Consider the following 12,076-nt stretch of genomic DNA (forward strand, 5'->3'; position numbering starts at 1 on the left):
GTAACACGGTTTCTACGCTGAATCTACCAAAGAGCTGGTTGACAAATTCCAGTATTAAGTTATCACTAGATACTCCCTACTGCTACTATTAGTTGAGCTAAACAAACTTTGTTTCTCTTAACAATCAGTGTTGCTGAAACCTATTTACTAAAAGCACTGTATGATTGTGTGTTCGAATGGATGAATGTGACTAAAAACAGGTGAAATTTTTAAGGAATTTTTGAACATCCTCACATCTGTATGTTAATGATTGCACCAGCTAAACAAAGCATGGACCATCAAAGAAACACTGCCCAAAAAAATGATGACCAATGATTTGAAAGTGGCCACATGCATTCCCTATTGTGCTTCCATTGAAAGCACACCTAGTTCAAGCCCACCTTTGACACCATTAAAAAAACTCTCCTTTGGACTGATGGGTATGAGAATATGTTAAAAAACTAGCTAACTAACCATCTAACTTAACTAAACCTTGTTTTATTTACAGGTATCAAGCAGACTGACAACGCTTTCATATGAACTCATTACTTTCAGGAAGAATATTATGTACTATTTAAAATTAATAAATGGCCATTAAGAGATAACGTGTAGAGCAGTGATCCCCAACCCCAGGGCCCTGGACCGGTGCCGGACCATTGGTCATTTGGTACCGGGGCGCACAGAAAGAATAAACAACTTACATTTTTTCAGTTATATTTATTATCTGATTCCGAACGGTGTTTTATTTTGAAACATGACCGGATCCTCTCTGTTATGACTCATGCTTTACGCCTGTAAATACGCTTGTCTCAGTCACGTGACTTTTTCGCTAAACACAAACCCATACGGTATTTGTCCGACCCGTTTGTCAACAAACCAGGTGAATGCAGCATGTCTGTGCTAGCAGAAGATCAGCTGCTAGAGATCGCAAATGACGGCGGCCTAAAAGGATGTTCGAGAAAACCACTCTGCTGGTTTTCTGGATTAAAGTCACGGCAGAATACCCTGAGATCGCCACAACAGCAGTAAAAACTCTGAATTTTTTTTAATGAACAATTTAATTTGTAATTTTAAATAACAAAAAACCTCTCCAAACCGCACAGAAGCGCAGTGTGTGCGTGATAGAGCTTTGGTATCCGTCCGTCTACGTCTTGCTGGTAACTTACCACGCAAAAATTAATTTGAGGCCGCGTATTAACAATTTCATTAAATAAAACAAAAATCCACCAATGTCACCAGAGGCCATACCAGAGAGCCTCCGTAGTGAGGCTCCGTAGCCACACCTTAAAAGCCAGTCTGTGAAAATATTGTCTGACATCCAACCAGTCCGTAGTGCAAAAGAGGTTGGGGACCGCTGGTATAGAGCATAGACTGTATATGAAGAGAATAACTAATGACAATCACACTAACACGGTTTAGAAGGGACAGGACGAAAAGAGCAGACTTGAACAAAACAATGAACCTCTGATTTCCCGATGAGCAAAGAAAACACGCAGATAATAACCTCTGACTGGATCTGTTAAAATATGCTGTTTGATCCATTCTCCAATGTTTAATCCCATTCTTTTAATAAGGTTGATTACACACCTCCAAGTATTTAAGTGTGGCTGATGAGATACCTGACCCTAAGCCCGACCCTGATGGACGTTTCATGGGTAAAGGTAAATTTATTGAATCTTTCTGAGAAGACATGGAGATAGCAGGACTTCACCGATGTGGGTGGGGCCACTCATGTTTGTTTATATCTGTAGACAAATCCCTAATGCCATTACAACTGGGATTTCCGGATATCAGTCAGGGAATTTTTGGCCTAATAAGTGTTATTTTCTTACTTAAAATCCTCAATACTTAAGAGTTTAATGATTTACAGGACTGTTCCCTTTTTGTGATAAATCGTATTAAATAATTTGTTAATCAATTCAAATATTGAATTCCCAGTTTAATTTATGTTTGAGCTTGTCTTTTGTTTTTATCAATTTTAGTAATCCTGTCTGATGTCAGGGTTATGGATTATTTTCATAATGCACATAGTTAGAAGTTTCCCTTGCACAGTTACACATATCCATGCAAAATTGGTACTGTACAATGATATCCTTAACTGAATATATATTTACTCAAATCAAATTTAGACCTTGTTAATTGGAATTGATTAATAATCAACATATACTTCAATAGAAAATTTTACTGTGAGTACCTTTGTATCTAATTTTGAAAATCGAGAAATATACTACTTTTTATTTACTTTAAATATTATTTGATCTACTCAACATCACTATTCTACATTGGATTTGTTGCATTTTAATATGAGCTTCTTTTAGACAATGTTTTAACGTTAAGAGTTTGCTTTTTGCATATACAACTGGTGGACATTACTCTTGAACAAATAGATACGATTATTGTGTGATTGAATAAGGTATTTTTCTTTAAATTTTATTTCATTGTGTCAGGTTGTGCAGTCAATTCAGAAGTCTAGTCAATATTACTTGACCTGAATGATAAATATTAAGTATCAAAATTATGATTTTATCTTTTCATTGCATGTTAAAAAAGAAAAAAGCAAGAACATTGATCAAGTAAAGGGGGTAATTTTATTAATTTGTTTAAAGTCTAATATTTTCATAGAAAAAAGATGGTTGATAATTAGTGAAAGTCTGAATGACAATCTTGCGAGGATGGAATCCATATCGCCATATATTGTATGATCTAGTAACCCTCTCCATGGTGGTGACCCTCTACGTGCGTGATGCACATGGGTTGAAGACTCAACGATGTGTTAATTGTGATGATTGAAGTTGTTAAATCTAAAGGACGAATTATAGTCGGGTTGCTCACACGCACGCATGCATGCATGCAAGACACGCAACACGCCCCTTTCGTGCCCCCTGCGGGCTTGCGTGCGTCCGCCAATTTTTCTAGCTACACGACAAAGCGACGCAAGCCTCACGCAGCCCGCAAGGCTTGTGATTGGTCTTCTTAATACATCCCGTCCGGAGTCTAGTTTCCGGTTTCATGCCCCACAATACGCGGAAATCACGGAAGATTTAGAAGAACGGATATATACCAAATAGATGAGCACTTGGCAGAAGAGATCTGAAAGTATGACCACTTGTATAACCTGTCACTAACTGGCCGATTTGTCCGCCAGAAATAGGCTATGAGGAGCCGGAGTGGCGATGTAAATAAACAGTCGACGAAGAAGAAAACATCTCTTCTTTGTGTGCTTTGTCTTTGAAAAAAAATGTTACTTCGCCTAGTGTTCTGGCGGTGAATTGCATTGCAACACGCGCAGCAAGTTAGAGAAGTATAAACCAAAACGAGTCTGTCGATGCAGCTGCGTGGCCTTCCACGGTTGCAGTCGCAGGACTATAATTCAGCCTTAAATCTAGTATGTTAATTCAATTGATTTCCAAGAGACTGTCTCCTCACCTTGAGACATAGTGCAGCTGTCTGTCGTGTTTAGGGAAGTGCGAAAGCATGGCCAAGGTGAGAGGCTTCACGCCCTAGAAAACATTGACATGAGAAGTGTCCCTTCCCTGAATTAAAGGGAAGATTTGGTACTATATAATCAGAAATTAATTGAATAAAAAGGGTTTGAATGTTATCTTGGGTTTGAAATAGCTTAAGTTTGTTAAAATGTTGATTTACATTGTGTGTTTCAATATACGTAAAAAGTATATTCATTTATCACAGGTCCTTAATATATAATGAATACTTATCAATTATGATCATTCTGGAACTGAGAAAAAAGAGATAACTAACAGAAGTGCAGCCCTAATCGATGAAATTAGTTCCATCAACCATGTCTTATATTTCTATCGACGAATAGTTCTATCAACATAAATATCTTTATTGTTTTATCCCCTAAACCAGTGATTTTCAACCTTTTTTGAGCCGCGGCACATTTTTTACATTTACAAAATCCTGGCGCACACCAACAAACAAATGACACAAAATGACACTCATGGCCTAATACAGTACATATAATACATATAGTTAGTAATATAGTTTCTAGATGTATTAAAAAGCATTATTTTAAAGCAGAGAAAGAAAGCCCTCGCACTAGCGATGCTGTGAGGCACCGCGGACGGACAAAAAAAATTGAGAGGCGTGCCGCACACCGAGCTTCAGGTGGCGTGGAGGGCGACGGGGCTACTGCTCCCCCAGCCGCGGCACGTGCCCAGCGGTTTAACCACAAATACCAATGAACATCGGCCAATGATATCAGTGAAAGTCAAGTTTATTACCGATGTGCAGATGTCGGTAAACAAGGCGAATATCGGCCTTTACCGATGTTCGGCCGATACATCGGTGCAACACTAGATATTAGATAATTTCCCACGGCACACCTGACGATCTTTCATGGCACACTAGTGTGCCACGGCACGCTGGTTGAAAATCACTGCCCTAAACTACCTTCTGCCAAATAGATTGCAGAGGTAGTCCTGTCCATTGTTGTCGGCTTCATGGTCTTCCTGGGGATGTAGTGTGGACCAGAGACTCCAATGCATATCACAGCTCTGTGACAACATTATGGATCCTGACCTCATCCGGGACTTTAAATCGGTCTCATTCTGATCTTGTGTATGCGTGCGGCTCCTAAATGCCAAATCATCCAGATATCTGTGGTTTATAAACTCATCAAGACTCTTATCGTGTCTAGATGAGTAGACCAAAAACTTCGCAAAAATATACTACTATGATGGATTAATCGCAGAGATATATAAAATAAGTGCAGTCTAGAAAGTGAGGCCAAATCTGCATCCTCTCGAATGACCAGCAAAGGGCGAATTGACTAGTTGCAAAAATAAGTTCATGTCCATGGAAGTGATCACTACCTGATTTATAATAATAATAATAATAAAAACTTTGTTCATATAGCAACTTTCCAAAACAAGGTTTGCAAGGTGCTTTACATGATAAAAACAACACCACAAATCCTAACTGTGTAATCAGAAGAACAGTTTCAATAGAGGGGTATAACTTTCAAAAACATATTAAGAAAGCATAATGAATAAATAAATAAAACATTAAGAGAGGATCACAGCAAGACTAGTCTATAAAAGTGTGTTTTGAGAAGAGACTTAAACGAGGTGATACATTTAGCCATCCTGATCTACTGAGACAGGTTGTTCTAAAGTCTGGGGGCATGAATGGCAAATGCTTTGTCACCTTTATGTAGCCTGACGTTGTCATACTCACAATTCTAGTCAGAATGTGAGTCTGATACCGCTCCATTGGGCTGTGATTATGGGGCGTGTTTCAACCAACCAGGAAAAAAAATGCCTCGTCTCAATTGGATAGGTCTACAACCAATCAGAGCAACGTAGTATTTGACGTATGTAAAGCGACGCATAGTTGTTGTCAACAGACCTCAACTGCCCGCACGCTGGAAGAAGTAGAAGAAGATCAATAAAAAAGATTATTGCCGGGGTTGTAAAAATTGAGAGAGAAAGGTTGTGGGCTGGGCTAAATTCGTCTGGCATCCAGGCTAACCTTTATGTATAATCCTGGACTTTGGAACAACCAAGAGGGCAGCATTTGAGGATTTTCGAGAGATTTTGTGCTACAGACGGAGAAAAGGGGGTAGTAATTATCTATCCAGGTTTATATAAATGCATGAACGACTGTTTCTAGCTTTTTGGCAGAGAGAAAAGGCTTAATTTTAGAATTCTTTGGTTTGTAATTAATTGTTTCTTCTTTTTTCTTGATATAAAAAATGTGTAACACATGTCATTGTTACTCAAGAATTATCTTTCCAATTGTTGTCAAGTTTCAGTGTTTAGCCCAGCGGTTTCACAATCATCAAATGTCAGCAGATGAAGGTTGTTGGAACAATCCCAGTCTCCCCCATTCTGCATGTCAAGCTTTCCTTGGGTAAGATACTGAACCGCAAATTCTTCCTATGAGCTATGCCAGAAGTGTTTGATCGATGTGCGATGGAAAAATTGGTGCACAGATATGGACTGTATGAATGGGGGTGTGTGAATGGATGAATGGCAAAAACTGTTCTTTAGGTGTGTGGTTATCAAGATTAGAAAAGATTAAAAATTAAAAGATTAAAAACAGACCTTTTACATACAATAAAAGAAAATATTTGGTAAATAATGAGAAATCACACTCACCAGCCACTGTTGGCCAGAGAAATGGCGATGGAACTCAGGAGAAGATTGCATTTTGACTCACTGACGATGGCCTCACAGTTGGTGCCAGGAGTAATGACCACAAATTCTCGTATCCCATACCTGTCACCAAAAAAACAGTCAAAGCTGAAATTACATTAAATAATGTAGTACCAACCAATTAGCTGCAGACAGTATATACTGCTTTAATGTAGTTATTACTATGATAACAGTTATCATACATATTTTAATGTATGTATTATGTGTGCTAATAAAAGGCCACCACTGTAATACACACACAGACAATTGCATCTCATTGAACATGAGATTGCCCTAAAGGATAAACTTCATTCATGTTTGCCTATCTTGGAGAACCCATCACCCTGTGAAAATCACAGAAGGATCTCCATTTACAACTTAAATTACTTACAAAAAATCAAGTCAGCATTTACATATTACATGTTACATATATGACAGTACATTGTATTAATGGAACAGTAATTTTAGTATTTATAACATGCTTATTACAGATATACCTGTAGTCTGTCACACAGTACAAGGGGCCATAAAACAACATGGACAATAACTCTGTGACATTCAGTAAATTCTCTAAATGGGAAAATGGTCTGCAGTTGTCAGACAGGAGTTTATGGTCAATAGAGTATGTCCCTGTCTGGTTGAACTGATAAATAGCATGACTTTTTTTAAATATCCTACTTTTTTTTCCCCTCCTAGAAACAAATAAACATACATACATACATGGAACAAAAAGTTGGTCACATATACATTTATACTGATGGTATATTGATGTAAATAAATGTCAATTCAACCAGTAACAGATCAGTGATGATCCTGTGAGGTCACAAACACGATCAGTGGGGAAAAAAATAATCATTCTCTCCATTTTTTGAATATAATTTACGATATCTATCCAGTCAGTCTATGTTGGGGGTTCGGCCTGTAGTCAGCTGAATGACTGGGCAGCTCAACAATATATGGAAATGATCTGCCGGCTGTTTTCTCCAACATAGACCCGCTCCTGACTCACCTGTTTGTACACATTTTGTGTCATACATTTTAAATAAAATGTTCAAATTAATTAGAGAATTTATTTAGGCTAGGGTTCTTTATGAAAGAAATGAGTTTTAAATGATAATATGAATTAATGACATTTTATGAATATTAATTTTCTCATTACATTTTTCATAATGATTTTCAGAAATTTGTAACATTGAGTTTGGCATGCATAAAGCAATGTGATTACAGCTTCTTTATTCAAAAATGTTGATCTAATGAGTAAAACTGATTGGCTATATGAAAATATAGCCGCAAACGGCAATGAGCAAATTCGCGCATTAGTTCGCTTTATAGGAGGAAGCAGTTCGATAGGAAGGAAGTGGCTCAAAAAGAGGATGCAGCATCTCAATAAGAGGCAGAAGTAGCTCAATAAGACACATTGAGGTGGACTTATTTGTGAACTTTTAAATAAAATCGGTATCTCTGTCTCACATACTGTCTACTAAATTTGGTGATGATAGGATAAAAACGATTATTTTTAATTGTTTCAATTACTGCAAATTAGAAAAAAAAATCTCTCTCCCATGAAGTGCAGTGTGTAACAAGGCACATTTACAAAATAACACTATTTACAAGGTTGATGACAAAAGACAGTGTCTAAATGTAGGTGTATCAATGTGTAAAATATTCATACAAAATAAACTGTCAGAAAGAGATGACGGGAGCTGTAAAAAAAACTGTAGTGATAGAGATATTGCCAATGGTGTTAGTATATATGAGTAGGCATATTGTATATCCAACTAATCTATTTTAATTCTGCTTGAACTCTGCCTGACTGCCACCTACTTTCAGTACAACAAAGGTTTGTAGGGGCAGAAACACAGATGTGCTCCCTAGTGTCTCCCATTGTGGCTAACCTCTACATGGAAGAAGTGGAAAGAAGAGCCCTGACCTCCTTCCAGAAACTGCTCCCAGAAATTGATACAGATATGTTGACGAGAACTGGGTCAAAATGAAAACACAGGAAGTTAAATCCTTCTCAGAACACATCAATGTATTTAATAAGAAGATTAAGTTCAACCAAAGGATGTCTGGCCTTTTTTGATTGTGCGGTGTAAATTGAAGAAGACAGAACCCTCAACATTAAAGTGAATAGGAAACCGACATACAGAGATCAATACTGATTCTTTGACTCGTATAATCCACTAGAAGCCAGCCTGGGAGTCCAAACACCACTGAGTACAAAACAAACATACAAGGACCCACAAGGATATTGTGAAGGAACCTACACTAATCCGCATGACGAAGTGTCCATGGAAAAGATACTAAACACCTTTTAACTTTTGAGAAAGTTTTGCACACAGATGCACTGTATGACAGTGTTGGGGTGAATGGGTGTATGTAATACTGTACTGTAAAGTGTTTTGAGGACTAGATAAGGCTTTATAAAGACAGACCATTTAACATTTACATCAGAGGCTCTTAAAACCTGTGGCTTCCCAAACTGGGATTTCATCAAAATCTCCAAAAGAAATCAAAGCTGACAGAAGGACAACAAACAGAACAAAATTGTGAGTTCTTATGTTGCTGGAGTCTCTGAAAAACTGTTTACACAAACAACACATACCTGTACATTTCAAGCACAGCAAAAGACTACGACAAAAGTTTTTCACCCTAAGGACGAAACACACTGACAAAAAAAGAACACTGTGGTTTATGGAGTCCAATTGATTAATCATAACTATACAGTACATCTGGGAAATAAAACAACCAATACATAAATGGATGGCTAACATTTACTTACACCTCAAGGACAAGGAACACTCTTGAGGATGGTAATGTGCATTATTTTCAGATGGTTTGAAGGTGAAGTGAAGAAAGCCACCTTTATCAACTTTGAAAAACCATACATTTTCAGCCACCTACAACGCTGGCCTAAGTTCGCTCCCCAAAACGCTGAATACCTAACCACACCTCAACAACAGTGACCCTAATGACACACACAATAGCAGCGTGGGTCTACAAGTGACAGAGACTGACAATCTTCACAGACATGCTGTATTCGTAATCCACAATCAGCTGTCACCACAATCATGATCCCGATCCACTATCCAACATCACAATATAAGACAGCTGCCAGCATGATCGCAATCCAAGCTCACTATCCACCATCACATCCCTGATCCACCATCACGATCTACAATCCACAATCAATCATCACAATCCTCAATGTGGTTGCAGCACCGATTCTGGATCTGCAAATGATAAAGCACATGGACACCTGGGAAGAAGCGAAGTCTATACACGTGTATTGATGAGACATTATTGTGATGAAGAGGGAGACGACAAAAGAGAAACTCTGTGTCATGTATCTCCCAATAGTCTAACTCTACAGCAGCATAGCTAAGAGTAGACCTGAGCCTGCTCTAACTATATTCTTTATCAAAAAGGAAGGTTTTTTAATCTAACCCTGTCTCCCAAACTGAAACTTGGAGACGATTCCACAGGACAGATGATTTATAGCTCAACGCTCCGGCTCCTACTGTTCTCGAAAAGTATTCCTGTGGGGTGATACGATATTATGAGCTCTTTAAGTTATGAGGGTCCCATATCATTAAGGGCTTTTTTGATGAGGTGGATAACTCTAGACGTAACAAACGCGTGGACAAATTTTTCTGTATCTTTCTAAGACAGGACGTGCCGAATTTTTGAAATATTACGTAGGTGAAAAAAGTCGGCCCCTGAAATTAGTTTTAAATGAGTAATTCTCCTGTACTTATATGTAACACTTACCTGTATTACATCTCCTTTTAAAAACAGATACAATGCATATAATAGGGATGCGGAAATTAAACCAGGTAGATAATTGATCATGCATCATCATACTTTCCAAGAAAGTTAGCTTTAACCTTTTCAGTGTCTTGCTGTATAATTCTGAGAATTGATTTCATGAATTTTAAATAATATATGGTACAGAGTTCCATTTATATAGTAATGGATGAGCAGACAGCCAGGTAAAAAAAGGACACTTCCCACCACTGACTGGTGGCATCTGAGTAAAGACATCAAACGACTTGTTGTCCAAGTGCACATACTTTTTTACATAAATTTGCACAATCTCACTGTGCTTTCCTCCTAGGGTGTTGGTCCTGAGCTGTAACTGTATAGTTGGGTTACAGCTATGGCTGGTTGAACTGAAAATAACAAAACAAGAAACAACGCTCACATGATTCCCCATGAAAATTAAATTTTATTTTCAAGTAGTGTCAAAGCTGGTGGATGGCTAGCAAGCTGGTGTACATCCCACCTGATAGGACATTTTCACTATGTAAGGTTACCTTACATAGTGATCATTTAAATCAACTTGCATATATATATCTGTGATTTTAACATACATGCACACACCTGTTACATAATACATTAACACGACACAATGCATAATTAAACAGTAAATCACACTCACCAGCAATTTTCCCTTTGTCAAAGCAAAAGAGGTGACCGTCTTCTTCAAGGTCGGCATTTTCGACTAGCTATTAAATATATATATATTTTTTAAATATATTGGTTTATTGCTGTTCATTTGTGGCTTATACACAATTTCGAATTGCTTACTTAACTGCTAGTATTTTTTCATTTATTGTATGTCAGCAACAGAGGTTAACAGCTCTGTTAATGAAATAACACAACCTTCACACCGAAAATTTTATTTTGAGAAATTGCTAAAGAGAATGTGATTATAATAATTTTGGTTAATAAGGTTGCTGCCATGACAGAGATCAGCATCTGAAACAACCATGAATGCCTGCGTCAGTAGGACATGGTGATCTTGCGGAGCAGTTTGGGCCCATGTACCGCCAGTCGCCAAACAATGATGCAAGTTATCCTAGGACACGTATGAACTATGTTCAACTGGGTCAGCAGAGTTGAATATAGAGCATATGAATCCCATATCCAGACAAGCCAAAGACTTAATTGTGAAATACCATTGATATATCCGAGACAATTATCAAACATGAAAAATCCATACCATTGTAGACCAAGTGTATACAGGGGAAAAAAAAAAAAAAAAAAAAAAAGAGAGTCCAATAATAAGGTTAAAAATGCCAATCCACTTTACTTAATTGATTCAAAATGGAAGACATGTTAAGTGGGAAATAAGGTTGGGGTTGCAGTGACATCTTAACACTGATCTGAGAAATCTGGTTTAACTTTGCATGAAAAGTTAATGAACGACTGAACTTACCATCTGACCAGGCAGTGGGCTCGAGGCGGGAAATCATTGTTCATACACAGAAGGTCCTCCATTGCCAAGGGGAAGGCATCTAGACAGGGACGATTACAAAAAGTTGTGTCAAACACTGAAAATTGGAGTGTTGATCTCATTTTAGTGTGAACTAGTTCACCTGCCACTTAAGATTACTTTCAAATCTCATCACAAACATTAGGTTTAAATGCAAAAGCTAAAACATTGCTGTTAACTATATCAGGTAACCTTCATATTATGGAACATTGAAATCATGGACATACCTTCCTCAATCTTGTCCTTCCCAGTGTACTTCTCACGTTCTTTTTTCAGGAAGTGGTGAGTTATGAGGAACTTAAAGTCCGCAAAATTTATTTCCTGAGACTTTTCCCCCCAGGTGCCTCTGGTGTATTCACCCTGTGTTCAAATAATGTTACCTTATAATAAAGTACAGTCAAAGAAACTCTTGGCAGCACACTGCTTAGTGGTGTTTTTAACTGAATATTTAAAGATTAATAAGAGTAGAATACCTTTTCCAGGGACTGGTTTCCTGCTGAGTTCCCAATCAGCTTCCAGTCATTCAGCACCTCCTCCACTCTGGACACAAACCTTTAAGCAGGTAAAATATGTTTAGTTGTGAGCAGCAATGATTGGTTGTACGTACAGCGTGTTTTCCCACTTCCTGATACATTTTTTACACACATGTTCACATATGTAA

The 12,076-nt window shown here is 37.8% G+C and overlaps 1 protein-coding gene across 2 annotated transcripts in view; it reads right to left on the bottom strand.

Annotated features, from left to right (window-relative positions):
• Positions 1-12,076, bottom strand: part of rab3gap1 (RAB3 GTPase activating protein subunit 1) — a 47,789-nt gene that overhangs the window by 32,998 nt on the left and 2,715 nt on the right. For both annotated transcript variants that reach the window (XM_062413973.1, XM_062413972.1), the window contains exons 3-6: positions 11,889-11,967; positions 11,643-11,775; positions 11,359-11,437; positions 6,102-6,221 (exon numbers count right to left, since the gene is read on the bottom strand). In XM_062413973.1, the coding sequence (XP_062269957.1) occupies positions 6,102-6,221; positions 11,359-11,437; positions 11,643-11,775; positions 11,889-11,967 (411 nt within the window). The remainder of the gene's footprint in view (positions 1-6,101; positions 6,222-11,358; positions 11,438-11,642; positions 11,776-11,888; positions 11,968-12,076) is intronic.

The sequence above is a fragment of the Platichthys flesus genome, chromosome 20 (assembly GCF_949316205.1).
Source record: "Platichthys flesus chromosome 20, fPlaFle2.1, whole genome shotgun sequence".
Classification (NCBI taxonomy): domain Eukaryota; kingdom Metazoa; phylum Chordata; class Actinopteri; order Pleuronectiformes; family Pleuronectidae; genus Platichthys; species Platichthys flesus.